Genomic DNA, 27,754 nt, shown 5'->3' on the forward strand with positions numbered 1-27,754 from the left:
TTGACAGCTGCTTTGGAAAAAATGCTTTCTGCTACTAAGATCAGTGAAATGTAGGCTAAACTGTCAACGGAGTGAAGAGTAGGGGAGAGATTTTTCGGCAAAACACCTGAATGCCACGTGCGATCAAATAAGTATGGCATTCGACACTCATATGCATCCATATAACGAAATTGCTTATCTCACCAGGACATTTTGGCGGAGTAATGCTGCAATCAAGACAACTTCGAATTCGGAGAAAAAAAATAAACTCATGACGTCAGTGATCTTCAGGTCCGTAAATCTGGAAAGATGCCTGAGTTTCCGATTTGGAATTGCGGTTGATTTTCCCAGTCGGAGCTTGTTTTTTCCGAGTTCCCAGATTTTTTGAACGCACTGAAGTCGGAAGTTAGAGATTTCCGAGTTCCCAGTGTTTTTGAACGCGACATTCCTCTGCCAAAGATAATTTGTTGCAATGTCACTAGTTCTGTTTTTCAAGTATGATAGGGATTTTTTTAAATAAATATTACACTTTATTTAACTAGGCGACTTGCGAAGTATTATTATTTTACAATAATGGCCTACTCCGGCCAAACCCCTCATACCCTGACCGCGTGACACCTCTAGCTCTGCGATGTAGTTCCTTAGACCGCTGCACCACTCAGGAGCCCGAAATGTTGACAGCTTTTGCAACACCATAGATTTTTTGTGGGAAAGGGCTCATTATGAACGCGTCATACATTGCTTTATATGCCTTTGCAATCAAAAAAAAAAAAAAAAAAAGTGAAATATTTGTTCCAATGGTAACCAAAAATATGATGCATATATATTGATGTGTTCTTCAGCTTTAAACGAAAGAGCTATGAATCCGTGACGTAATGCTTTCTTTTCGCAGTTGGGCGTACTCGTAGAGAATAATAGAGGCCTCTAGTGGCCAAAAGGCCATTTTAGCATGAGCAACGCCATTGAGGGCTTCCAAACAAGCTTCCGCCATTTTACAGGAGTCAGAGTAGTCAACTGGGTGGGGATTCCTATTGAGGTTAACTTCAATGGTGCTGCCCGGGCTGTCACGTACGCCATAATGACACAGATATAAAAATTGGGCCTCTATCTAGCTCTATGACCGTACCCATTGCGCATGCGCACCCTTTCGACTGTGTGTCACCCTCGGCGAAACGGTGTTTGGAAGTATCTCGTGTGTTTTAATGCTTGAGATTGACAGTTTTTATCATGCTTTGCTGAATTGAAACAGTTTGTCATAAATAACGAAGAAAGGGAGTACCAACAACAATGCTGCGTGTCTGCTTGAAAGGGGCAAATTCTGCAGCGCGGGTAAGTAATCACTGTGTTCTAAATGGAACATCTAGCTAGCTAGCCTGCTAGCTATGCTAGCCGAGCGGTCATTCAGTGACCCAGAGACAGGGCCTACACCACTGTGCTTGTTGTTGGGAGAAATAAACAGTTTACGTCTTCAGACATGTTTTACGACCTCTCCTCACAACATATAGTGTACGGAAAGGTGGGAATTCAATGCCATAACATAAAGTGTAATGTTAAATGCCTTCATTGAAAGAAAGCTGCGCTAAACTTAGGCTACTGAACGTAACTTGACGCAAATCTTGTAATTTAATGCAAATCACGTAATTACGTAGTGGAAAGAGGCGTATTTCTATTGATTGACTGCACTGCCTTCCGAATAAAAAAGACTCGAGTGACACGAGCGCGCACCAATGCACACCGTAGAATTGGAGGCGGGGCTCGGTTTTTGTATGATCCATTTTTGTATTAATGTTGTGGACATGTGTGATAACGCAAATGTTGTAGTCAAGTTGTTTTTCTACACTTTCAAGTATCTAATGTGTAGGGGAAATGCGGTCTCTGCTACTATTTCCTAGCACAATCCGTTTAATTTCAACTAGCTACTTGAAAAAGAAAGGACAAATGCACATTCATATCAAGGGGACATGACCTTGGCAAATTCTTAGTTCATAGAATGACCTGAAGAAAGTAGCTTTTGTTTGTGGAAATGTTTCCATTGCACACATGTAATAACTGATTAATGAGCTTTTCTTGTCAGGTATCCTATTTTAATAGGTCCCATAATAGACACGTGGTGCTCCTGTGGATAGTGCATGTGTATGCTGATCTTCTCCTTTCCATAGAAATGCCTGTGTGGGAATGGTGTCCCCCTTCACCCCCTCCAGCAATGTCGTAGCTACACTTCAGGAGGCTCAGGGTAGGTGACTTGCCTCCTGCTGAGTTACTTAAGTGGCCAAATGCTGCATTGAGCTGTTTATGTTAATTGATAGATCAGCTAAGGTAGCTGTCCTTGACCCTTGCTTGTAAATAAATCTAAGAGATGGAGTAAGTTACCCTAAAGCTGCACACAAGCACTAAAGCCATTATCAATGTGATATTCCCTTTTATCATTCTGAATGGCAGCTGCTTTGTTTGCTTTCTTGTGTGTTTTGAATATCTTACATCTGACTGTACTTGCAGGTCTTCTGCAGGAAAGATTGTAGCTGCCAGTGTCTTCACTGTGGGTGGAGGAGTTGGTGGCACAATTCTATATGCCAATTGGGATCCCAAATTCAGGGCCAATGTTGAGAAATCCATACCATACTCAGATCAACTGTTTGGACTGGCTCTCGGCCCAGCAGCACCTCCACCTGTTATAAATAAACCAGTAAGTCAAACAACCCGTGTTCTAGAGCACATTTTGAGGAGTCATAGTTTGTCATTCGTGTCATTAAATTTGACTTAGTTTGTTGTCAAACACAAGCTAGCTCATCTAACAAAATAACCACGTACAGATGTTCACATTCAATTCAATCTTCCCTGACACTATTATTCTATTACTGTCCTGAAGAGAAAGGTTGAACCTGTTCAGATTTCCTCCATGTCTGAAGTGTGGAAAGACTCGAAGCATCCAAAGGCCAAAGAGGTTGAGAAGAAAGCAGAGCAGCCAGATGCTGAGGGACCCCCTGCTCCAGCACCTCAGGAGACCCTAGAGGGTGAGTTACAGCTGTGCTTGAGAGAGCTGATGTACTTCATGCTCTCTGAGGTGTTGAAAAAATATTATCTTGTGAGTCAAGTACTAAGAATGTTTGCACACCATTGTTTTTAAGACTATTCAATTAAGAGGGATCAGGTGCTTAATGGGAATATCATCCATTAGACGTTGCATGCTTCTGGAATCAAATTTTTCACAACAAACCCATGTCTTCTCTCCGTTGTTGAACTGAAATGATCTGCTGAAATTGTGTTGTGTACTTGGGATGGTTTACTTCATTGTTCTTACAAATACAAATGGACTTGAACTGTTAAGTTTTCTTGCTATCAATCGATGCATGATTACACTTTTCAGGTTAGCAGAGTCATCCTCTAAATCACTGAACAGTGCATAATCACATGGTATTTTATGCCTTTAGAACTATTTATGTGATTATATAATCTTAGTTTTCCCCTCAAATGGGTATCTTTTTGGATAAAGTCCTTCATTTACTCATGATTTTCTTTCTTAGCTAATTGTTCAATATCTTGACATGTGGCAAGTTTCCTAATTAGCTGATGGCTTTACCAAGGTGGTCATGAGACCTCTGCAAAACTTTCAATGTTATTTAGCTAGGTTAACTATTTTTTGTTTAAGGGCCTTGAGTCTGTCTGTGGTGTTGATAAAATTGGGATCCCATCAAACCAGTGAAGGACGTGACTGTTGAAATACTCAGTTCCTATCATCTCAACTTAATGAGTCTTCAGTACTGAAGTAGAGGAATGTGATGCAGGTCACATGTCTGCTGTGGGCTTTGAGAAGACCGGTTGACGATCAGGTGACCGATCTCGTCTGTCAGTGTAAATCACTGGAGTGAGATAATGGGTATCTTGCCTGTGTTACTTTAGAGTTTTGCCTTCTTATCTACAGCTATGCTATGAGTCAGTATTGCTGCTGTGTTCTTGTGTGCCAGTTCCATATGTCCTGTTGGTTACCATAACATGGCCTTGCCAAGAAGACCAGTCAGTCCACTGATGTTGAGCTCCACTGTGTTGTTGCAGAAGCTTCTGCTCAAGTGGCACAAATCCTTTCAGCCATCGGCGAGGTGCCCTCTGTGCCAGCCCCTGGAACCCACGAGGCAGAGGCTGTGCCTCCCCCAGCCGCCCTCAAGGGGGTCCCGGCAGGTCAGAACCGGGTGGATACAGCCTCCCCTGCATGGGTGCATGGCGCTCTCTCTTTCACTAATATAGGGGGTCCTAGGGTGCATGGCTCCATGCTCTATGCCTGCTCTTCTCTAATACTTGTTTTTCTTTCCTGTTCATTATTCTCCTGGTGATTTTATTTGCCATCTCACCCTTTCACCTCTGTTTACTGTACACCTCTGCATAAAGACTCTTCATGCTGTCCTCTTCTAGCCCCTAAACTAATCACTACCCCTCACAAAACCCTTAATCCTAGATTTCACTAGCTTGTAATGCATATGATATGTATCTGTATTACTCTGCAATTTGTTGTATTTAGAGGTTATATGCTGTGAATGAGTGAGTTGTTCATGTTAGTGGGTATTTTACTATACCTGTTCATGCCATACTACAGCCGTGGCCAAAAGTTTTGAGAATTACACAAACATTAATTTTCACAAAGTCTGCTGCCTTAGTGTCTTTAGATATTTTTAGAGATGTTACTATGGCATACTGAAGTATAATTACAAGCATTTCATAAGTGTCAAAGGCTTGTATTGACAATTACATGAAGTTGATGCAAAGAGTCAATATTTGAGGGGTTGACCATTCTTTTTCAAGACCTCTGCAAACTGCCCTGGCATGCTGTCAATTAACTTCTGGGCCACATTCTGACTGATGGCAACACATTATTGCATAATCAAAGCTTGGAGTTTGTCAGAATTTGTGGGTTTTTGTTTATCCACCTGCCTCTTGAGGATTGACCACAAGTTCTCAATGGGATTAAGGTCTGGGGAGTTTCCTGGCCATGGACATAAAATATTGATGTTTTGTTCCCCGAGCCACTTAGTTATTTATCACTTTTGCATTATGGCAAGGTGCTCCATCATGCTGGAAAATGCATTGTTCGTCACCAAACTGTTCCTGGATGGTTGGGAGAAGTTGCTCTCGGGATGTGTTGGTATCATTCTTTATTCATGGCTGTGTTCTTAGGCAAAACTGTGAGTGAGGCCACTCCCTTGGCTGAGAAGCAACCCCACACATGAATGCTCTCAGGATGCTTTACTGTTGACATGACTGATGGTAGCGCTAATTTTGTCTTCTCCGGACAAGCTTTTTTCCAGATGCCCAAAACAATCGGAAAGGGGATTCATCAGAGAAAATGACTTAACCCCAGTCCTCCGCAGTCCAATTCCTGTATCTTTTGCAGAATATCAGTCAGTCCCTGATGTTTTTCCTGGAAAGAAGTGGCTTCTTTGCTGCCCTTCTTGACACCAGGCCATCCTCCAAAGGTCTTTGCCTCACTGTGCGTGCAGATGCACATGCCTGCTGCCATTCCTGAGCAAGAATTTAAGTTCTTGATGATCCGATAAATGGCTGATTTAGGTGCAATCTTACTGGCAGCAATATCCTTGCCTGTGAAGGCCTTTTTGTGCAAAGCAATGATGACGGCACGTGTTTCCTTGCAGGTAACCATGGTTGACAGAGGAAGAACAATGATTCTAAGCACCACCCTCCTTTTGAAGCTTTGTCTGTTATTTGAACTCAATCAGCATGACCGAGTGATGTCCAGCCTTGTCCTCGTCAACACTCACACCTATGTTAACGAGAGAATCACTGACATGTCAGCTGGTCCTTGTGGTGTGGCAGAAATGCAGTGGAAATGTTTTTTGGGGATTCAGTTCATTTGCATGGCAAAGAGGGACTTTGCAATTAATTGCAATTCATCTGATCACTCTTCATAACATTCTGGAGTATATGCAAATTGCTATCATACAAACTGAGGCAGCAGACTTTGTAAAAATTAATATTTGTCATTCTCAACTTTTGGCCACGACTGTACAGTGTAATCTGTAGTAGCAGGTAAGCGCTACATGTATGTGTGAATGGAATGTAGGGCATGTGTTTTTGTGGCCATGATTTTGTCTGCAGAGCAAAATGTACGGAGTGTGTTCTGTATTCCCCTAGCGGCAGCCAAATGTACTGAGTGTGAACATGAGCCTGCAGTGAAGGAGCGTCCTGAGGGTGAAGTGGCTGCCCGTCTTGCTGAGCAGGATAAGGCTGAGCAGGACCTCCTGACATGTAGGTGTCTCATCTTTCCCTGTCACCTTTTGCTATGAGTTGTGGAGCCTGATACACCGTAACAACATGCATTTACTCTGGCTTAAACATTACGTACAATGAAGACAAATGCAATACATGAGTCAATGAGTACAGTGGACGCATGGTTATTTTCAGCAGATTGCCATTGATGCATGGTCTTGTTACATTATGGAGTGCAGGTTTGACATGGGGATTGCTTATATGGCATCATGATTGACAAACAAGGTAACAAGGCTGTGTGTGTGTGTGTGTGTGTGTGTGTGTGTGTGTACTGTTGCAGCTCTGTCATCCAATCTGGAGGATGCTCTGGGCAGCACAGCCAAGGTGACCCTGCAGGCCATTGGTGCTCAGGAGGCAGCTCTGCAGGCCATTGCCCAGCACACCCGCCAACTAAGGGAGGCCATGGAGGCTGAGGTGAGGAAGGGACATATCTTAAAAATAAAAAAAAACTGGCGAGATTTTTCAAGATTTTAGCCTCGTATTCACGTTCTGTTGCGAATGTTTGTTTTGTGACCATGAAACTGAAGAAGGCCTCAGTGTCTGAGGAGAGGAAGGGACAAGGGTACACATTCTGAAAAAGTATAACCCAAACTGTTGTGATGCCCAAATGAAATCCAAATCCTTTGTAGATGTTTTTTGTTAGCCATCGGAGGCAAGGGAGGGGGCTGAGGTGAGGGGGGTGAACATATTCTCAAGTGTGAAAAGGGAGTTCTGCTAGCTTTTCAAGTCTAGCAGTTTTTCATTACATTAAAATAGCGCTGCGCGATATAGGCAAAATATCATATTGCAATTATATTTTTTCACATTTTGCAAAACCGATATGAGTTGCAATGTTGCAAAACGCTTGGGTGAACTCTTGGAATATAGTGCTGTTGGGCATGACAAAGAGAGAATGCTGCAGGGATGAGTTATTTTCCATCCCAACATGCCTCCCCAGTCCCTATCTGAATGGGGCATTGCACAAATGAGATGCTGCAGTCGATCTGGACCACCACAACTCGCACCTCCTATTTTCAGAGAATAAGATAATAAATCTTTAGGGATCTGCGTCCCGTCAACGGGACGGTTGTAAATCATGCAGTGCCTTGTCTCGATCGTAGATTTTAGAAAAACAACACACGTCGGTACATATAAGTATCTTATATCGGCTGAAAGCTTAAATTCTTGTTAATATAACTGCACTGACTATTTTACAGTAGCTATCATGGCTATAAAAAAATGCCATGTTATTGTTTGAGGAGCGCTAACAACAAAACCATTTTTTTGCCACAATAGGTTTGATAAATTCACATCTGAAGGTGAAATGTGTACTTCTCAAATCTTGCTCTAATTTGTCATCCAAAGGGTCCCAGAGAGAACATGACGTTTTGTTAGATTAAATCATTTTTCATATCCTAAAAAGGTCCATATAGCATGCACGATCATTTTTGTATTTCCACTCGTTCAATTTTCTAAGAAAGGAATCTATGAAAATCTTACCCTAATTGTTGTTTCAAACCGTTCACATTTGTATGCATTCCTCAGAGATCCTAGAACGTAACCAGACTTCACTATATCATTAGGGGTGTAGTATATCCTATAGAACACCACATTTGGTCAGAGAGCAACGCTTTCATGGCACGCTGATGACGCTGCCGGTGTTCACTTGATCGACTAACTTTGAACCCGATTGGTGCATATTTGACAAACTAAGCTAGCTAGATAGCCAATGAGTTGGGCTTTACGGGAGTATCCGGAAACCCTGTATCTGTGGCTAAATGTAGCTGCTAACCTTGTGCGACAGTGAGCCTTTTCCTTTTGGACAAGAATTATAAGAATATGAAGAGTTATGAAAACTGGATGTTTGGCAAATGTTGAACTTAAAATATGTCTACTAATACTGGAAAAGCTAATTCAAAGTCCAAGTATACAGATTTGACGATATTCTTGCAGAAAAATGTTATGTAAATGTCTCCTTCACGATTTGCCCAAATGTACCTGGGTGACTTCACACTAAATGTCATGTAGTTTGCTCATTCTTCAAGTTATCCGTCTGAAACTTTGCACATACACTGCTGCCATCTTGTTGACACCATCAGAATTAGAAGCAGGGTGATGGCTAGATTTGGGACCTTTCTGTTGCATTTCAAAGATGGTGGTAGAAAAAGAAGAGAAATGTTTTTCTTCTACCAGATCTATTGTGTTATATTCTACCTCATTCACATTTCCACAGACTTCAGTGTTTTCTTTCAAATGATACCAAAAATATGCATATCCTTGCATCAAGGGACTGAGCTACAGGCAGTTAGATTTGGGTGTCTCATTTTATGTGAAAATTTAAAAGGGGGCTACCCCTAAGAACAAACGTTATCATACAGAACACGTATGTTTGTTTATTTGAAAGCAGCATTATTTTTTTACGCTCTGCATCATGTTTGGAAAGATATGCAGAGTGAATATTGCAGCCTTTTGTAATATGGCTATTTCTATATAATATACCTGATATGGATGTGCATAAATGTGATTTTAATAATTAAATATATTGCCCAGCCCTAATCCAAACATTTGTATTGTGAATCATTCATGATGTGAATTTGTTTTTTTTTAGGCACCCCCTGATAAGAAGTCTACCCAGTGGAGAGTCCTGGAAGATGCACTGAGTGAACGCAGCCGATCAGTAGACGAGGCTGGAGCAGCCGTCCTCAAGGCCAAGTAAGAGCCGCTTGATAATTTATTAACATTATGTTGTGGTCACTACTATACACTACTTTATTTTGTTTCAGCCGATTTGATAATACATTTGGTGATATTAAAGTTTGAAGTGGTGTATTTACTATTTTATGCTCACTAAAATGAACTTATAGTTAAAAAAACAAGAGATGTATCTCAATAATGGTTGTTGATGCCGAAAAGGCTTTCAACCGGCTTTAATGGATTTTCCTATTCAAAACTTTGGAAGCTTTCAACTTTCCAGCTGAAATGAATTGTATAAAAATATATAACTGTCCTAAAGAAAAAATATACACACATGATGCATTTTCTGCTGAAATTGCTTTAGGAATGGGCACAAGAAAGAATGTCCCCTCTCCCCCTTCTTGGCAATTGAACCGCTTGCAGAAATAATTAGACCGAACCAAACGTAACAGGTATTAGTAAATATAAACTAAATGTATTAGCAGATCTCCTGCTGTACCTGACCAATATTGAAAAGTCAATGCCCCCTAAAAATATTTTCAGGATAACCTAAAATCTCAGGATAAAACATGCAGGTGGAAAAAATTAAATGATGGCAATAAGAAAAAGCATAACTCGTGATCTACAGTGGACCACAAAAAAAATCTAAGAGTTGCACCAGCATGGTTTAAATGAATCTAGGTTTATTAATCAGATGTGTCGCACCACTTACATTTACTTATCCAGATTGAACATTACAATGACTAACAATGACTCTGTAGTCCATGCCTTTTGGGAATGCTATAAAGTCCTTAAATTATGGGCGGAGTTAGAAAGTTGGCTGTCAGAAGTATTGCAATATAAATGTATTTTAATCCGCATATTTCAAATCAAATTGTATTTGTCACATGTGCCGAATACAACAGATGTAGACTTTACAGTGTAATGCTTGCTTACAAGCCCCTAACCAACAATCCTTTACCACTTTTTTTCCCCTGAACTTATTTAAGTAGAGAATAAAAGTAACAAATATTTAAACGGCAGCAGTAAAATAACGAGCGAGGCTAAACACAAGGGGTATGGAGTCTTATGTGCTGGGGTACCGGTATACAGTGGGGCAAAAAAGTATTTAGTCAGCCACCAATTGTGCAAGTTCTCCCACTTAAAAAGATGATGAGAGGCCTGTAATTTTCATCATAGGTACACTTCAACTATGACAGACAATGAGGGGGGAATCACATTGTAGGATTTTTAATGAATTTATTTGCAAATTATGGTGTAAAATTTGGATATAAGAGCAACGTCGATTTACCAACATTATGACCAGGAATACAACTTTCCCGAAGCGGATCTTCTTTGTACCACCACCCAGGACAATGGATCTAATTCCAGAAGCCGACACAAAAAGGCACCGCAGACGGCGTGGTCTCCTGGTCAGGCGCCGTAGACGTGCACATCGCCCACCTCTCCCAAGTGTACTACTTCCCAAGTGTACTACTCGCCAATGTCCTATCTCTTGACAACAAGGTAGATTAAATTGGAGCACAGGTTTGCTTCCAGAGAGACATCAGATTGTAACATTCTCTGTTTCACGGAAACATGGATCTCTTGGGATATGTTGTCGGAATAGGTTCAGCCACCGGGCTTCGCCATGCATAGCGCCGACAGAGATAAACACCTCTCTGTGAGGAGGCAGGGCGGGGGTGTATGCTTAATGATTAATGGTGTAATCGTAACATACAGGAACTGAAGTCCTCACCCGACCTGGAATTCCTTACGATCAAATCTTGGCCATTTTACCAACCAAGAATTCTTGTTAGTTATAGTCACAGCTGTGTACATTCCCCCTCAAGCAGATACCAAGATGGTCCTCAAGGAACTTCACTTGACTCTATGTAAACTGGAAACCATATATCCTGAGAATGCATTTATTGTAGCTGGGGATTTTAACAAAGCAAATGTGAGAACAAGGCTACCTAAATTCTATCAGCATATTGATTGCACTACGCGAAGGGGTAATGCACTCGATTACTGCTACTCAAGCTTCCGCGATGCATACAAGGCCATACCTTCGGCAATTCCGACCACGACTCCATCTTGCTCCTACCGTCTTGTAGGCAGAAACTCAAACAGGATGTACCTGTGACTCGAACCATTCTACGTCTGACCAATCGGAATCCACACTTCAAGATTGTTTTGATCACGCGAAATTGAATATGTTCCGTTCAGCCTCGGAGAACAACATCGACCTATATGCTGACTTGGTGAGTGAGATTATAAAGAAGTGCATTGGAGACGATGTACCCACTGTGACTATTAAAACCTACCCTATCCAGAAACCGTGGATGGATGGCGGCATTCGCGCAAAGCACGAACTGCATTTAACCATGGAAAGAGGTCCGGAAATATGGCTGAATATAAAGTGTATTTATGCCCTCCGCGGCAATCAATCAAGTGAAATGCCAGTACAGGGACAACGTGGAATCGCAATTCAACGGTGTAACGCCGTTCGTTTGTTGAAGGAGAGTCGGACCAAAATGCAGCGTGGTGGTTACTCATGTTCTTTAATGACGAATAGCGAATACATGAAATAACTATAAAAATACAAAACAACAAATGGAACGAGAACCTATACAGCCTGTCTGGTGAACAACTACACAGAGACAGGAACAATCACCCACAAAATACACAGTGAAACCCAGGCTACCTAAATATGGTTCACGAACCAAGAGACAACGAGAATCACCTGACTCTGATTGAGAACCGCCTCAGGCAGCCAAGCCTATGCTAGACACACCCCTAATCAGCCACAATCCCAATGCCTACAAAACCCCAATACGAAACACAACAAAATAAACCCATGTCACACCCTGGCCTGACCAAATATATAACGAAAACACAAAATACTATGACCAAGCGTGACAAACTGCTTCAACACGAGTCGCATGTAGCATGGTCTACAGGAAATCAGACTACAAAAAGAAAACCAGCCACGTCATGGACACTGACGTCACGCTTCCGAACAAACTAAACACCTTCTTTGCCCACTTTGAGGATAATACAGTACCACCGTCACGGTCCACTAACAAGGACTGCGACACCCCCATATCCATCTCCGTGACCGACGTGAGTAAAATATTTTAAACATTAACCCTCACAAGGCTGCTGGCCCAGACGGCATCCCTAGCCGCGTCCTCAGAGCATGCGCAGACCAGCTGGCTGGTGTGTTTACGGACATATTCAATCGCTCCCTGTCCCTACATGCTTCAAGAGGGTGAAGATAACTGAACTAAATGACTACCGCCCTGTAGCACTCACTTCTGTCATCATGAAGTGCTTTGAGAGACTAGTCAAGGATCATATCACCTCCACCTTACCGGCCACCCTAGATCCACTTCAGTTTGCATACCGCCCCAACAGGTTCACAGGCGACGCAATTGCCATCACACTGCCCAATCTCATCTGGACAAAAGGAATACTTATGTAAGAATGCTGTTCGACTACAGCTCAGCATTCAACACCATAGTACCCTCCAAGCTCATCATCAAGCTGGAGGCCCTGGGTCTCAACTAGAGGTCGGCCGATTTCAAGTTTTCATAACAATTGGTAATTTTGCCTTTCCTTTAAAAAAATATCTTTATTTAATTAGGCAAGTCAGTTAAATTCTTGCGTCGAGCAATCCCGTATCCGGGAGCGTAATCATAGCCTCAAGCTCATTACCATAACGCAACGTTAACTATTCATGAAAATCGCAAATGAAATTAAAGAAATATATTCACTCACAAGCTTAGCCTTTTGTTAACGACACTGTCATCTCAGATTTTCAAAATATGCTTTTCAACCATAGCTACACAAGCATTTGTGTAAGAGTATTGATAGCTAGCATAGCATTAAGCCTAGCTTTCAGCAGGCAACATTTTCACAAAAACAAGAAAAGCATTCAAATAAAATAATTTACCTTTTGAAGAACTTTGGATGTTTTCAATGAGGAGACTCTCAGTTAGATAGCAAATGTTCATTTTTTTCCAAAAAGATTATTTGTGTAGGAGAAATCGCTCTGTTTTGTTCATCACGTTTGGCTAAGAAAAAAATGAAAATTGAGTCATTACAACACCAAACTTTTTTCCAAATTAACTCCATAATATCGACAGAAACATGGCAAGCGTTGTTTAGAATCAATCCTCAAGGTGTTTTCACATATCTTTTCGATGATAAGTCACTCGTGGCAGTTTGGTTTCTCCTCTGTTCAAAATGGAACAATGCACGCACCTGTTCAAAATGGAACAATGCACGCACCTGGAGATTACGCAATAGTTTCGACGGAGGACACCGAGCTGACACCTGGTAAATGTAGTCTCTTATGGTCAATTTTCCAATGATATGCCTACAAATACGTCACAATGCTGCAAACACCTTGAGGAAAAGACAAAGTGTATGCTCATTCCTTGCGCATTCACAGCCATATAAGGAGACATTCGAACACAGCTCCTCAAATCTGTCTCACTTCCTGTATGATATTTCATCTTGGTTTCGCCTGTAGCATTATTTCTGTGGCACTCACAGACCATATCTTCGCAGTTTTGGAAACGTCAGAGTGTTTTCTTTCCAAAGCTGTCAATTATATGCATAGTCGAGCATCTTTTCGTGACAAATGTTCCCGTTTTAAACAAGATATTTTTTCATCCAAAAATGAAATACTGCCCCCAGAGGTTCAAGAGGTTAACTGCCTTGTTCAGGGGCAGAACGACAGATGTTTACCTTGTCAGCCCAGGGATTCAATCTCGCAACCTTAGGGTTAACTAGTCCAACGCTCTAACCACCTGCCTCACGAGGAGCCCACCTGTTTCTCGAATGCAGTAAGAAGCCAAGGTAAATTGCTAGCATTAAACTTAATCCATCATAATCACTAGTTGTAACTACACATGGTTGATATTAATAGTTAATCTAGCGTGTCCTGCGTTGCATATAGTCAATGCAGTGCGCATTCGCGAGAAAGGACTCGTTGCTCCAACGTGTACCTAACCATAAACACCAATGCCTTTCTTAAAATCAATACACAGAAGTATATATTTTTAAACCAAAATAATTAGCTAAAAGAAATCCAGGTTAGCAGGCAATATTAACCAGGTGAAATTGTCACTTCTCTTTCGTTCATTGCACGCAGAGTCGGGGTATATGCAACAGTTTGGGCAGCATGGCTCATTGCGAACTAATTTGCCAGAATTTTATGTAATTATGACATAACATTGAAGGTTGTGCAATGTAACAGGAATATTTAGACTGATTAATGCCACCCGTTAGATAAAGTACGGAACGGTTCCGTCTTTCACCGAAAGAATAAAAGTCTTGTTTTCAAGATGATAGTTTCCAGATTTGACCATATTAATGACCTACGGCTCGCATTTCTGTGTGTTATAATTAAGTATATGATTTGATAGAGCAGTCTGACTGAGCGACGGTAGGCACCAACAGGCTCATAAGCATTCATTCAAATGGAACTTTCATGCGTTTTGCCAGCAGCTCTGCTGTTTATGACTTCAAGCCTATCAACTCCCGAGATGAAGCTGGTGTAATGATGTGATGTGAAATGGCTAGCTAGTTAGAGGCATGCGCGCTAATAGCGTTTCAAACGTCACTCGCTCTGAGACTTGGAGTAGTTGTTCCCCTTGCTCTGCAAGGGCCACGGCTTTTGTGGAGCTATGGGTAATGCTGCTTCGAGGGTGGCTGTTGTCTGTGTTCCTGGTTCGAGCCCAGGTTAGAGGCGAGGAGAGGGACGGAAGCTATACTGTTACACTGGCAATACTATAGTGCCTATAAGAACATCCAATAGTCAAAGGTATATGAAATACAAATGGTATAGAGAGAAATAGTCCTATAATTCCTATAATAACTACAACCTAAAACTTCTTACCTGGGAATATTGAAGACTCGTGTTAAAAGGACCCACCAGCTTTCATATTCTGAGCAAGGAACTTAAACGTTAGCTTTCTTACATGGCACATATTGCACTTTTTACTTCTCCAACACTTTGTTTTTGCTTTATTTAAACCAAATTGGACATGTTTCATTATTTATTTGAGGCTAAATTGATTTTATTGATGTATAATATTAAGTTAAAATAAGTGTTCATTCAGTATTGTTGTAATTGTCATTATTACAAAGCCATTTTCAAAATCGGCCGATTTTAATCGGTATCGGCTTTTTTTTGTCCCCCAATAATCGGCATCGGCGTTGAAAAATCATTATCGGTCGACCTCTAGTCTCAACCCCGCTCTGTGCAACTGGGTCCTGGTCTGACGGGCCGCCCCCAGTAGTGACTGTAGGAAACAACACCTCCACTTTGCTAACCCTCAACTCTGGGGCCCCACAAGGGTGTGTGCTCAGTCCCCTCCTGTACTTCCTTTTCACCCACAACTGCGTGGCCATGCACGCCTCCAACTCAATCATCAAGTTTGCAGACTACACAACAGTAGTGGGCTTGATTACCAACTGCAAAGAGAGAGCCTGGTATACCCATCTACTGTCCGGAGAAGTCTGGTCAGAAGTGACCTTCATGGAAGACTTGCGGACAAAAATCCATTCCTCCGATGTGGAAACAAGGCCAAGCAACTCAACTATGCATGAAAACACAGGAACTGGGGTGCAGAAAAATGGCAGCAGGTGCCCTGGACTGATGAGTCAAATATTTGGCTGTAGCAGAAGGCAGCTTGTTTGCCGACGGGCTGGACAGTGGTACACGAATGAGGGTCTGCCATCAACAGTGAAGGATGGTGGAGGTTCCTTGCAGGTTTGGGGCTGCATTTCTGAAAATGGAGTTGAAGATTTGGTCAGAATTAATGGTCTCCTCAATGCTGAGAAGTACAGGCAGATACGTATCCATCATGCAATACCATCAGGGAGGCATCTGATTTGCCCCAAAATTATTCTGCAGCATGACAACGACCCCAAACAGTTCTTAATGACTTTCGCTGTATCTTCAGTGTAAAGAAGAACAAGTCCTGGAAGTGATGGTATATGGCCCCCACAAAGCCCTGATCTCAACATCGAGTCTGTCTGGGATTAGAAGAGAGAGAGAGAGAAGCACCTGAGGCTGCCAATATGTTTGGGCCAACCTACCTGCTTAGTTTCTTCAAACTGTGCAAGTGTTCCTAGAAGAATTCATGCTGTTTTAAGGCAAAAAGTGGTCACACAAAATAATATTGATTTTGATGTTGATTTTTCTTCTGGTAACTCACTTTGCATTTTGTTAATTGATAAATATAATCTATTAACATGTTTATTTTTGAAAGCATTCTTTACACCATTTTTTTTCACACCTGCCTTAAACTATTGCAGTACTGTATATATTATTTTATAAAATTATACAACAGAAAACTAACTTTTAAAGGATCAATGACTCTGTGCTTTCTATGTTTGGCTTTGTGCAAGAGGGATTAATTCTGCATCTCTGGTGTTTAGGGCTGAGCTGGACAAGCTGAGAGGAGTGATCGATGGAGCCAAGCACTTAAAGATTGCTGCAGCCCGGCCATCTATCCTCGCTGCAGAGGAGAACCTTCACAGCATGGTGGTAGATCTGGACAGCGTGGTGACCAGGGTAAACTGGCCCTGTTTTACACTGTTAACACATGGGTTGCATTCCAACCTATTTCATATGCTGAAAAAGAGTTAACGCAACATGAAAGTGTTGTTCCCATTTTTTTCAATAGATCGAATCAAAGATCCCCGTTCCATAACCACAAAAAGCTTATTTCTCATATTTTGTGTACAAATTCGTTTACATCCCTGTTAGTGAGCATTTCTCCTTTGCCAAGATAATCCATCTACCTGACAGGTGTGGCATATCAATAAGCTAATGAAACAGCATGATCATTACACAGGTGCACCTTGTGCTGGAGACAAGACCACTATGTGCAGTTTTATCGCATAACACAAAGCCGCAAGTTTTGAGGGAGAGTGCAATTTACATGCTGACTGCAGGAATTTCCACCAGAGCTGTTGCCAGCGAATTGAATGTTACTTTCTCTACCATAAGCCATCACCCAATGTCGTTTTTATAGAATTTGGCAGTACGTCCAGCCGGCCTCACAACTACAGACCACATGTAACAACACCAGCCCAGGACCGCCACATCTGGCTTGGTCACCTGTGGGATCGTCGGGGGGGGCTGCTAAGGAGTATTTCTCTCTTTCGTAAAGTCCTTTTGTGGGGAAAAACTCATTCTCAGTGGCTGGGCCTGGCTCCCCAGTGGCTGGGCCTGGCTCCCCAGTGGCTGGGCCTGGCTCCCCAGTGGCTGGGCCTGGCTCCCCAGTGGCTGGGCCTGGCTCCCCAGTGGCTGTCCTTCTATGAGCTGTAACTCAGTAAAATCTTTGAAATGGTTGCTTTTATCTTTTTGTTGTGTGTGTGTATATATATTAGTGCACCACTCGCGTCAAATGTAGTGCACTACTTGAAGAATAGGGTGTTATTTTGGACACATACATGGAATGATCAATACTGTCTCTCTTACGTCATACTCTGCATACTTGTCTTTCTGGTTAGATGTCTGTTTAACCTATCATGGTGCATCGTTACTGCAGGTCCAGACAGCCCAGTCTGAGGCTAAGATTGTGTCCCAGTACAGCGAGCTGGTGAACGAGGCCAAGGCCCAGTTCCAGAAGGAGCTGAACAGCATCACTCCAGAGATCCAGGCCAACTGGAAGGGACTCAGTAAGTCAGCTTCACCCCTACATCTTACTCCCATTACCCACCCACATTTTAACAGTTCGGCTTTGCAGTAAGCCTTTGAAAAACTTTGCACAGCATCAATAACATGCTTAGGTTCAGTTAGTCTTTCTGCGACTCTTCTTCTCCTTGTCAACCATATTGGAGAAGGTTCAAGCCCCCCACCCTCGAGTTTTGAGATGAGAGGATGCAAGGAAATATAACTGGTTTAGGCCATAGAACCATGGAGAGAGGGGGGCACAGGATAAATCGGCTCTTAAATTCACGGACTGGCCTCGGCCGTCTCCCAGCAGGGAAGCTGACTCAAGATGACCTCAACTCCCTGATTGCTCATGCCCACCGACGCATTGACCAGCTGAACCGAGAGCTGGCTGAGCAGAGGGTGAGGGAGCAGATCCACATCGACTCTGCCCTAGAGCAGCAGAAGCTGGAGGACAAGAAGGCCCTGGAGGTGGCCATCTCCACCGCCCTGGAACACAACCGAGAACAGATGCGTCTGGAGCAGGAGAAGAAGGTTAGCTCAAGGGCCTTTCTTTATTTGTCTAAGGTCTTTGCCTTGTTACAGGGAAGCCTTCATCTGTTTTGATGGCTGGACTTTGCTACAACCTACTGTGCGAGGAAAGGAAATCTAGCTAAATGTATGCTCTGTTGGACACACGAGTAGAATGAGACCCATCTGTGTCCATCACCAGGTAGAGGAGACTCGGGAGGTGATGGAAGCAGAGATGCGGACCCAGCTGCGTAGGCAGGCTGCAGCACACACAGACCACCTGCGTGACGTCCTCAAGGTGCAGGAGCAGGAACTGCGCTCCGAGGCAGAGGAGGCAAGTATATCCATATTAAACATCCCATCTGTGACACATAACCACAGCCTATCAAACATCCTTCATATTGAAATCCAGGAGATAAGTTTAGCCATCCAACAAACCAGTTTATTCATTGTTTTGAGTGCTTGTCACTGCTACAGCTGAACTACTTCCTGTTAATATTTAACAATGCAAACATTAAGAACCCTTAAAATCATACTGAATGAACATGATTTTAATTGTCTCCAGATCCTGAACAGCTCGTTGATGGAGAAGGAGACAGAGTACCGTCGTCTGACACAGGACCAACTGGACAGCTTCACCCTGGACATGAGTGCAGCTTACGCCAGGCTCAAGGGCATGGAGGAGGCCATTGACAGTGAGTGAGACAGACACACGCTTTTGTGGTGGGTTCTGTACGAGATACTAAAGTGTAGTCATGTTACCCTACAGGTCATGTTATAGCAGAGGAGGAGGCCCGTAAGGCCCATCAGCTGTGGCTCTCAGTGGAGGCTCTGAACTACACTCTGAAGACTGCTGCCCTAAACGACCCCACCGAGCCCCTAGAGGGCGCCGTGCAGGCGATCAAGGAGAGCTGTGCCGAGGATGAGTTTGCCCAGGCCCTGGCCACTGCCTTGCCCTCAGAATCACTCAGCCGAGGCGTCTACAGCGAGGCCTCTCTCCGCGCCCGCTTCTACGCCATCCGCCAGCTGGCCCGCCGTGTGGCCCTGATTGACGAGACCCGCAACAGCCTCTACCAGTACTTCCTATCCTACCTGCAGGCCATGCTGCTCTTTGAGAAGGCACAGGAGGCTCCCCCCGCCAAGCTGTCTGCCGAAGATCTCGACACATTCAAGCTGCTCTCCTACGCTGCCTACAGCCTGGAGCATGGAGACCTGGAGTTGGCCGCCAAGCTTGTCAACCAGCTGAAGGGTGAGTCGCGCAGGGTGGCTCAGGACTGGCTCAAAGAGGCCCGGCTCACACTAGAAACGAAACAGGTGGTCAGCCTCCTGTCTGCATACGCCAATGCAGTGGGGTTGGGCACTACCATGGCGCCTTAGCTGAGTCCAGGTCATGGGAGTGTCCCCATCTGCATCAACAGCAAGCTCTGCCCTCTCCATGAGGAGTTAATTTATGAATAGAGGAAATCTTTTTGAAGCACCACTATACCACTGATGGGTGTATCCCAGAAATGTATTAAAACATGCCCTTTCTTTAGAACCTTCCCAAGCATCTACAAGAAAATGACTTACTGAGTAGTACTAATGCGTTTGATGCAGGTGTAATGGATGAGATCCCTCACTGGGTGTGCTGTTTACGTCAGTGGTTCCCAACTCCAGTAACCCCAGACACTCACCTGAAAGCTTGACAAGTTGAATCAGGTGAGTTTGTCTGGGGCTACAACAAAATGTGTACTGTTGAAGGGACTGGAGTTGGGAACCACTGGTTTAGATAGCTGGAACCGTGGTCCTGTAAGTTGTCTCTCACTAGCCTCTTTCACCATTTCAGCTCACAATGTGTTTCTTGCTTTGTTCAATTTGATCATGTTGTGCAGAATCAATTGTCATGCTATTTCCTCCCTGTTAATATTGGATATCAATAAATTTAGGCTGTTGCGTGAGTTGGTACATATTTATTAATCTGTGGTCTGTTGTACACTTAATCACAATTTTCACACACTTTCTAGCTAATGGCTTAGCTTCAAAAGCACAGTCTCTGCATTTACAATGAATTAATTGTAGTACTGGTGTTAGCTAAATGTTACTGTTCAATTCATATTTTGCATTTCAACCTCTAGTGTGGCCATTCAGAATGGTATTGATGTCAGGTTTGGCTCAACCTGTAGATTAAGTCCTGGATTCTGTATAAGACTTCACATCACTCGCTGACTTCAGTTGAGACCTCCAGCTCGGACAGAATAGACCTACATGGGAAAGGGAACAAGGACATAAGACATCTGGTGCCAAAAAGAGTTGCTAACACACAAAATCGACTACGTAGTCATACTTCTGTTCTTCAGAGAGCTCAAACGCCTGCAGTACCCTCTCAGCCAGTTTGGGGGTGCTGGGGAGACAGAAGCTAGCTGAGATCTGTACCAGCTCCATGGCGTGCCGAGGGTCGTTGCTGCTCTTGATGCTGGCCAGGAACTCCTCCATCAGCTCCTCACTACAAGAGTACAGTTAATAGATGGGTCAGAACTAGGGTGCCTATATAATGTAAACAGTAAGTGAATACTATGTAAAATAGACTTACGATGGAACTCTGTTTTTCGTCTTGAAGAGCTTCAACATATCCCTAGATTTAAAAGGATTAAAATACTGAATGTTTCATGTCAATTGGCTCCAACTTAAGTACTCTGTGGCTTCTGTGTCCAGGTCTACTCACCATGCCTGCTGCTTCTTCTGGGCTGCCAGTAGGACAGAGGTTATGTTGGTCATGGCAGTGGCTGTCCACTCCAGCGCCATCCTGGCTCCTTGCCCCTGCTCATACAGGCTCTTAACATCCAGCGCACACACTGCAAAAGACTCCTGGATCTGCATGAATCCCAATAGATCAGTCAGAATGTAGAATAGACTACCATTTACTTTACTGTAAAAAGTTTATTTTCTAGCTAGGTGTCTGCCTCACCTCAGGGCTGTGCTTGTCCCTGGCCATGAGTGACAGCAGCTCATCCACTAAATCAGACTTGTTGTCATGCCCCATCCGTCGGATGTCTGGAGTGGGGTGGGGGGAAAACCAAAGCAGAGGTTGATTCCAAACGGCTTATGTCAGACAATCCACATGTTGGTTATTGTTTTGTCTTTTTCATTCCTCTACTATAAACATGTTTCCATCCACAGTATGAGTGAAGTCATATCGTATATTTTTAATCACGACAGCAACAAGAAGTTTCGGCGTACTTTAATGAATGAAGACAATTGTGGTCTTTCTCAGTTCAAATTAATTATGCAAGAAATGCCAGTGGAAACAGCTTTGGGCAAATATTGATAGAATAACATATCTAAGTAAATTTGGAGGCACACGATGACATGGTGTGTGGTCCTCCCACTACGACTCTGGAAACTATGCAGTTTATTAGGCTACAGATGAAGTAAATGATGAACTTCACAGGGTGGTGAAAGTGCAGTGTGATCTTGATGCTCCTTTCCAAAAAATATCGAGGGTCCTATTCTGGTGACATGATGCTTGACTGCCATTTGAGAAATGTAAATAATCTCATGTAGACCAGTCTACCCGCACTATCAACGAGCCGTTGGGTAGAGCACATTTGCTATGTAACGCAACAGTGGTGACAAAAGTATTGGAAACACGTTGAACTTTTATTCGGTACGTAAAAATGTATATTTTGTTTGCTCTACGTTATCACAAACTGATTTTTAGTCCATTTGGTGGAAACATACCACTGGTGGGAAAATGTTCTTTATGGAGATTCTGGAATATTTGCATGAAAATCTGTTACCAATTGGATGGAAACCTAGTTAATGAATCAGGCAGTACATTTACTTCCAACCCACCTTTCCATATCTGTGGGATCATGTCCAATCTGTTATCAGTGTCCAGTGCCTGGAGCAGATCTCTCATTCCTTGTGGATTGGGGTAATAGAGCTATGGACCAAAAAAGTTCAGAACATTAGTCTTAGAATGAATGTGAGTATGAATAAAATGTACATGTCAATGTTGCCATGTCAGTGCTTACAGAAGGAATCAGTTCTTTGTACCACTTCAGCACCACATCTATGTGTTCCATCATGCAGAGCAGGTTGAACATTCTGCCACTGAACAAACAACAAGAGGTCAGAGGTGACAGTGTATTGGCGCAAAACCACCAGAAATAAGGTGAAGAAATGCTATTCTCCGATGTGGATTTGCAAGCGTTTTTTAGAAGGTTTACTCACTAATAGATACTCTGTTGGAAGGAATCTCCCAGCATCCTCCAGTTCTCTCCCACACTGAGCAGGTCATGCACCTTGTAAGCTGCCTCAATGTCCTTGGTATCCAGACACTGGGAACAGAGACATCAGGTCTTAAACAGTCACCACAAACATGCTAAAATATTCAAAAACATATATAGATGTATTCTAGACTACTTACAATTCTCATGGCACTGGAGAAAAAGTTTACTGGGAGGGAAAATAAAGTCAAAGCTACATTCAAAATGGCATGAATCACTTGGTCAATTAAGTTATTGATGTATGGACCTCTACTATCAGCCTTTAAGATCGAAATGCTACAGGCAATACCATCATCTGGATCCTGAGCAACGAATGCCCTTCCTGCCACCTCAGTCATCACTTCCTGTAGGATATCAGTCTGCCCTTGGGAAGGAGACGCTAGACAGAACCGAGAGAAAAAGATAGTAACAGAAACATGGAACCACTCTCCCCCTAACATATCACCTCAAACCAATCAAGAAACTGTTTAATAGAAATCAAGACAAAATATCTACAATACCTACTCATTCAAGGATTTTCTTTAGACTATTTCTACATTCTACAATAATAGTGAAGACATCAAAACTATGAAATAACACATATGGAATCATGTGTTAAACAAACCAAAATATATTTTATGAGATTATTCAAAGTAGCCACCCCTTGCCATGATGACAGCTTTGCATCTTGGCATTCTCTCAACCAGCGTCATGAGGTAGTCACCGGGAATGCATTTCAATTAACAGGTGTGCCTTGTTAAAAGTTAATTTGAGGAATTTCTTTCCTTCTTAATGCATTTGAGCCAATCAGTTGTGTTGTGACAAGGAAGGGGTGGTATACAGAAGATAGCCCTACTTGGTAAAATATCAAGTCCATATTATGGCAAGAACAGCTCAAATAAATCAATCAATATGGACATTTCAAGAACTTTGAAAGTTTCTTCAAGTGCAGTCGCAAAAACCATCAAGCGCTATGACGAAACTGGCTCTCATGAGGACCGCCCCAAGAAAGGAAGACCCTGAGTTACCTCTGCTGCAGAGGATAAGTTCATTCGAGTTTCCAGCCTCAGAAATGGCCAATTAACTGCACCTCTGATTGCAGCCCAAATAAATGCTTCACAGAGTTCAAGTAACAGACCCATCTACATTAACTGTTCAGGGGAGACTGCGTGAATCAGGCCTTCATGGTCGAATTGCTGCAAAGAAACCACTACTGAAGGACACCTGTAAGAAGAGACTTGCTTGGGCAAAAAAGCATGAGCAATGGACATAAGACTGGTGGAAATCTATTATGTGGTCTGATGAATCCAAATCTGAGATTTTTGGTTCTAACCGCTGTGTCTTTGTGAGACGCAGAATAGGTGATCGGATGATCTCTGCATGTGTGGTTCCCACCGTGAAGCATTGAGGAAGTGGTGTGATGGTGCTTTGCTGGTGACACTGTCTGTGATTTATTCAGAATTCAAGGCACATTTAACCAGCATAGCTACCCCAGTATTCTGCAGCGATACACCATCCCATCTGGTTTGCACTTAGTGAGACTATCATTTGTTTTTCAACAGGATAATGACTCAAAACACACCTCCAGGCTGTGTAAGGGCTATATGACCAAGGAGACTGATGGAGTGCTGCATCCGATGACCCGGCCTCCACAATCACCTGACCACAACCCAATTTAGATGGTTAGGGATGAGTTGGATCACAGAGAGAAGGAAAAGTAACCAACAAGTGCTCAGCATATGTGGGAACTCCTTCAAGACTGTTGGAAAAGCATTCCTCATGAAGCTGGTTGAGAGAATGCCAAAAGTGTGCAAAGCTGTCAAGGCAAAGGGTGGCTACTTTGAAGAATCTAAAATATGTTTTGATTTGTTTAATATTTTTGTGGTTACCACATGATTACATATGTGTTATTTCATAGTTGTGATGTCTTCACTATTATTCTACAATGTAGAAAATAGTAAAAATAAAGAAAAACCCTTGAATGAATAAGTGTCCAAACTTTTGACTGGTACTGTAGGTATTCACCTGCTTTGTAGAAAATGCCCAGAACATGGTCAAAAGAAGCCAAACTGGGTGCTAAAAGAAAATAAATCATCTGTTAGGACACTGCTATAAGTCACATATACTGACATTCATTTCCTTCAGGAGTGTTACTGTCAGTGATGCATTTTCCTACTCACCAATGCCCATAGCCTTCATCTCACTGAGCGTGTGCAGAGACTGAGCCCTGGCTAAGGAGCCACAGCGACGAAGGGCCTTCAGCAAAGCATTAAACGTCAGCAGATTGGGCTTCACCTTCTGCTCATTCATCTGATTTAGTAAGTCCTAAGAACCCAGGAAGGAGGAGAAGGAAAAAAAAGGAGAAAGATATGAGATTGACATAAAAACAGGGCAGTCCTTAGACAACAGGAAAAGGTTCAACAGTGTAAGTTGCTTCCTATACACTTACAACAATCAGGTCCCATTTCTCAGTGTACCTCTCCCGGACTTCTGGTGCCGCAGAGATCAGAGCATTGAAGGTGTGGACATCCGCTGGAGGTGGTATCGACAAGAAATGTTCCAATTCACACGTGAAGTATTATCATCAGTAATCAGAATTGTAAATGCCATCCATCATGGCAGACAAAGAGAGAGTGTTTCTCTCTCTCTCTCATTGAATAATGAGAGTAGGAAGATACATTCAGTTGTTCGCATGGACAATAAAGTTGTATTGTTTGGCATGTTGTCTTTGTAAATATACTCACCAGTCAGTCTGTTGTTCAGCATGTCTGTGTATGTATTGAATGCCTTCACATGAGCTCCATACTGGGGATTTAATGCACACATGTAATCAGAAACACCTTAGAAACAAACCGACTGTGTAGAAAACATTGTCCAATTCAACATCTGACGCACCTTCACCATGCCTCTGATCAAAGCCGAGTATGCTCGTGTGTCACGTTCTGGAAGAAGGTTAAAGATCCTCTCTGCATTGTTGTTCTCCCTGCATGACGGGGTGATATGTTTATAGGGTAGTGCATGTCATTAAAGGCATTACTTGCAACGTTTTCTCTCTAAACGTAACGCCACTCAAACAACTCACCTCCAAACTATCCTCACTAAGTCGGAGGCTCTCCGCAGCCTCCCTTTCCTCCTCCTGCCCTCCTCCTGCACCTCCTGAGCCTGAGGGAAAACCAACAGAGGTCCAGAGGTAAACAACACTGAGCTGTAACAGAAGAACTAGCTATAAAGTATAAACAACAGTGCCTCCCGAGTGGCACAGTGGTCTAAGGCTATGCCACTAGAGATTCTGGGTTCGAGTCCAGGCTCTGTCGCAGCCGGCTGCGGCCGGGAGACCAATGGGGCGGTGCACGATTGGCCCAGCGTCGTCCGGGTTAGGCCGGCAGGGATGTCCTTGTCCCATCCAGCACTAGCAACTCCTGTGGCAAACCAGGTGCAGTGCATACTGACACGATCGCCAGGTTTTTACTCCGACACATTGGTGCGGCTGGCTTCCGGGTTAAGTGGGCATTGTTTCAAGAAGCAGTGCGGCTTGGTTGGGTTTTGGAGGACGCACGGCTCTCGACCTTCGCCTCTGCCGAGTCCGTACGGGAGTTGCAGCGACGAGACAAGACTAACTACCAATTGGATACCACGAAATTGTGGAGAAAAAGGGGCAAAAAAAATAAAGTATAAACAAGTAGAGGCCACATAAATAATATCCTACCACATCTTCTGCCTCTGGCTTGTCATCTTGCACAGGGTCACGATCTCCATAGAGACAAATAAGGTCCAGCAGGTCATTAGAAGCATCAGGAGACACGGTGGTGCCTGCATAGAGAGAACAGGCAGACACTTGCCAAACAAACATTTCTAATCACAGTCTTATTGAACCCCCCCCCTAATACACCCCCAATGTCAATTGTACTCTGTAAATAATACATGACAATTAATAGAAATGTGGGTGACTTACCTGCCTGTAGCAGCTGATCGTACATGTCTACTGCAGCCTTCACCTTCCTCAGCATGATGCGCTCCAGCAGCGCTGCCTCACTCACTTCCTCAATACACAGCTCCATGGTCTCTGGCATTAAGCACTGTAGGACATACACACAGCAGTCTCAATTACCTATCTATCATCGTGCAGATTTCCTCATTCAAAATAACACACTAGAACCAAACTTACTGGAATATGTGGTTCAGCAAAGTCTTTCTGGAAGAACTTCGGGTTTTTGTTGACAATGTGGTTAGCTGCCATTCTGCCAGACTCCTGGGAGAGGGAGTATAATTTCTGTAGAGGACAAAAAAATAGAAGACAAAAAAAACATCAGTGCAAACTGGCTAAAAAGAAGCAGCACAGTTCCAAATAACTCCTGTCCATTACTTACAAACTCTGCAGACGTCCTTGGAGTAAGATAAGGATCATCCTGGAACATGTAATGTGGTGCAGTGGGGTCCTGAAAATGATGATTGTGCATTGTTTAGGCTATCATGGCCTACTACTACTTCTGTCAAAATATACATGGAAATGCAATGCAGACTTCTTACCCTGTTGACAGTGGATGCAAGAGCCTCCAGCACAGCCCATTTGCTCCTGTCAGAGCAAGAATGGTTATTATTCGTCACAATATCAAATTGGTAACTCGGTCTTGAGTAATTTCAAATAAATTGAATACAACATACCACGTTTTCTTTTTGGGACTGACAATTGCCTCTGCAGACTCTATAATATATTTAGAAAAATAAGGATTCTACAATTAACACCATCTACGAAGTACATGATCCTGGTCTGTCTCTTTGTGCTTGAGATACTTTACTGGGTGCCATTCATTGGATTTAAATGTACCTCTTTCAGTTGATGCATTTTGTTGACAAACGACTACACTCCATCCAAAGTTCCTGAAATTAATGATGCATTAATCAATCATATAAACACATTTAGAATCAGGTTCATGAAAATAGTTCGGTTGTGCATTGACAGCAAGCTAGCAGTTACTTATGTGACCTCATCTCATTGACAAAGCAAATTATAATGATCTGTCTTGTCAGTCACCGGAACAAACACACAACCAATACATTAACAGCTGTCACTGCAATGCCAGCGTAAAGTAAAACGTACCTCCGAAAACAGAATTGTTCAAAATTACTTAGAAGAAAGCGACCATTCTTGTAAATGTAATGCCCTACGTGTTTACCGGGGGCCGCCATTTTGGAAACAACCCCGGAGGCTCATGGTAAGGAATTACGATTTAAGTGTTCATAGGGGGGAGCTGCAGTAACACCCACCAACGGATATTATTATGTGATTGATTAGGTAGCTTTGGTTATGGTGAATGACACAATACATATTTTGTAATTACTTATATCAATTAACCGGTTATGTATTCACATTTTCAGTTGAATGAGAATACGT

General features: G+C 42.9%; 2 protein-coding genes across 5 annotated transcripts; one reads left to right on the forward strand and one right to left on the reverse strand.

The window, feature by feature from the left end:
• The first annotated feature begins 952 nt into the window (after nt 1–952).
• Nucleotides 953–20,052, forward strand: immt (inner membrane protein, mitochondrial (mitofilin)). 3 transcript variants are annotated; one of them, XM_035744025.2, is made up of 14 exons: nt 953–1,308; nt 2,139–2,212; nt 2,476–2,662; nt 2,846–2,990; nt 4,030–4,152; nt 6,118–6,231; nt 6,533–6,666; nt 8,840–8,943; nt 16,363–16,498; nt 17,481–17,610; nt 17,919–18,139; nt 18,318–18,449; nt 18,681–18,810; nt 18,885–20,052. In XM_035744025.2, exons 1-14 carry the CDS (start codon nt 1,267–1,269, stop codon nt 19,490–19,492), a joined length of 2,280 nt encoding a protein of 759 aa, XP_035599918.1. In that variant the 5' UTR covers nt 953–1,266; the 3' UTR covers nt 19,493–20,052. The 3 variants fall into 3 exon arrangements, with proteins under 3 accessions (XP_035599918.1, XP_035599919.1, XP_035599917.1); XM_035744024.2 differs by having other exon boundaries at nt 955–1,308; nt 17,916–18,139; XM_035744026.2 differs by lacking the exon at nt 4,030–4,152 and having other exon boundaries at nt 17,916–18,139.
• ptcd3 (pentatricopeptide repeat domain 3) lies at nt 20,050–27,616 on the reverse strand. Of its 2 annotated transcripts, none has more exons than XM_035744028.2 (24): nt 27,461–27,616; nt 27,188–27,240; nt 27,025–27,064; nt 26,890–26,935; nt 26,730–26,798; nt 26,528–26,632; nt 26,315–26,438; nt 26,069–26,172; nt 25,445–25,524; nt 25,258–25,345; nt 25,107–25,167; nt 24,812–24,894; nt 24,543–24,687; nt 24,388–24,438; nt 22,673–22,762; nt 22,524–22,552; nt 22,328–22,434; nt 22,129–22,207; nt 21,947–22,037; nt 21,060–21,145; nt 20,817–20,965; nt 20,685–20,726; nt 20,474–20,597; nt 20,050–20,355 (listed from the first exon to the last, which is right to left on the reverse strand). In XM_035744028.2, the coding sequence occupies exons 1-24, from the start codon at nt 27,547–27,549 to the stop codon at nt 20,323–20,325; spliced, it is 1,968 nt and encodes a 655-aa protein (XP_035599921.1). In that variant the 5' UTR covers nt 27,550–27,616; the 3' UTR covers nt 20,050–20,322. The 2 variants fall into 2 exon arrangements, with proteins under 2 accessions (XP_035599921.1, XP_035599920.1); XM_035744027.2 differs by having other exon boundaries at nt 20,439–20,597.
• Nucleotides 27,617–27,754: the final 138 nt, after the last annotated feature.

The sequence above is a fragment of the Oncorhynchus keta genome, chromosome 30, assembly GCF_023373465.1.
Source record: "Oncorhynchus keta strain PuntledgeMale-10-30-2019 chromosome 30, Oket_V2, whole genome shotgun sequence".
Classification (NCBI taxonomy): Eukaryota; Metazoa; Chordata; class Actinopteri; order Salmoniformes; family Salmonidae; genus Oncorhynchus; species Oncorhynchus keta.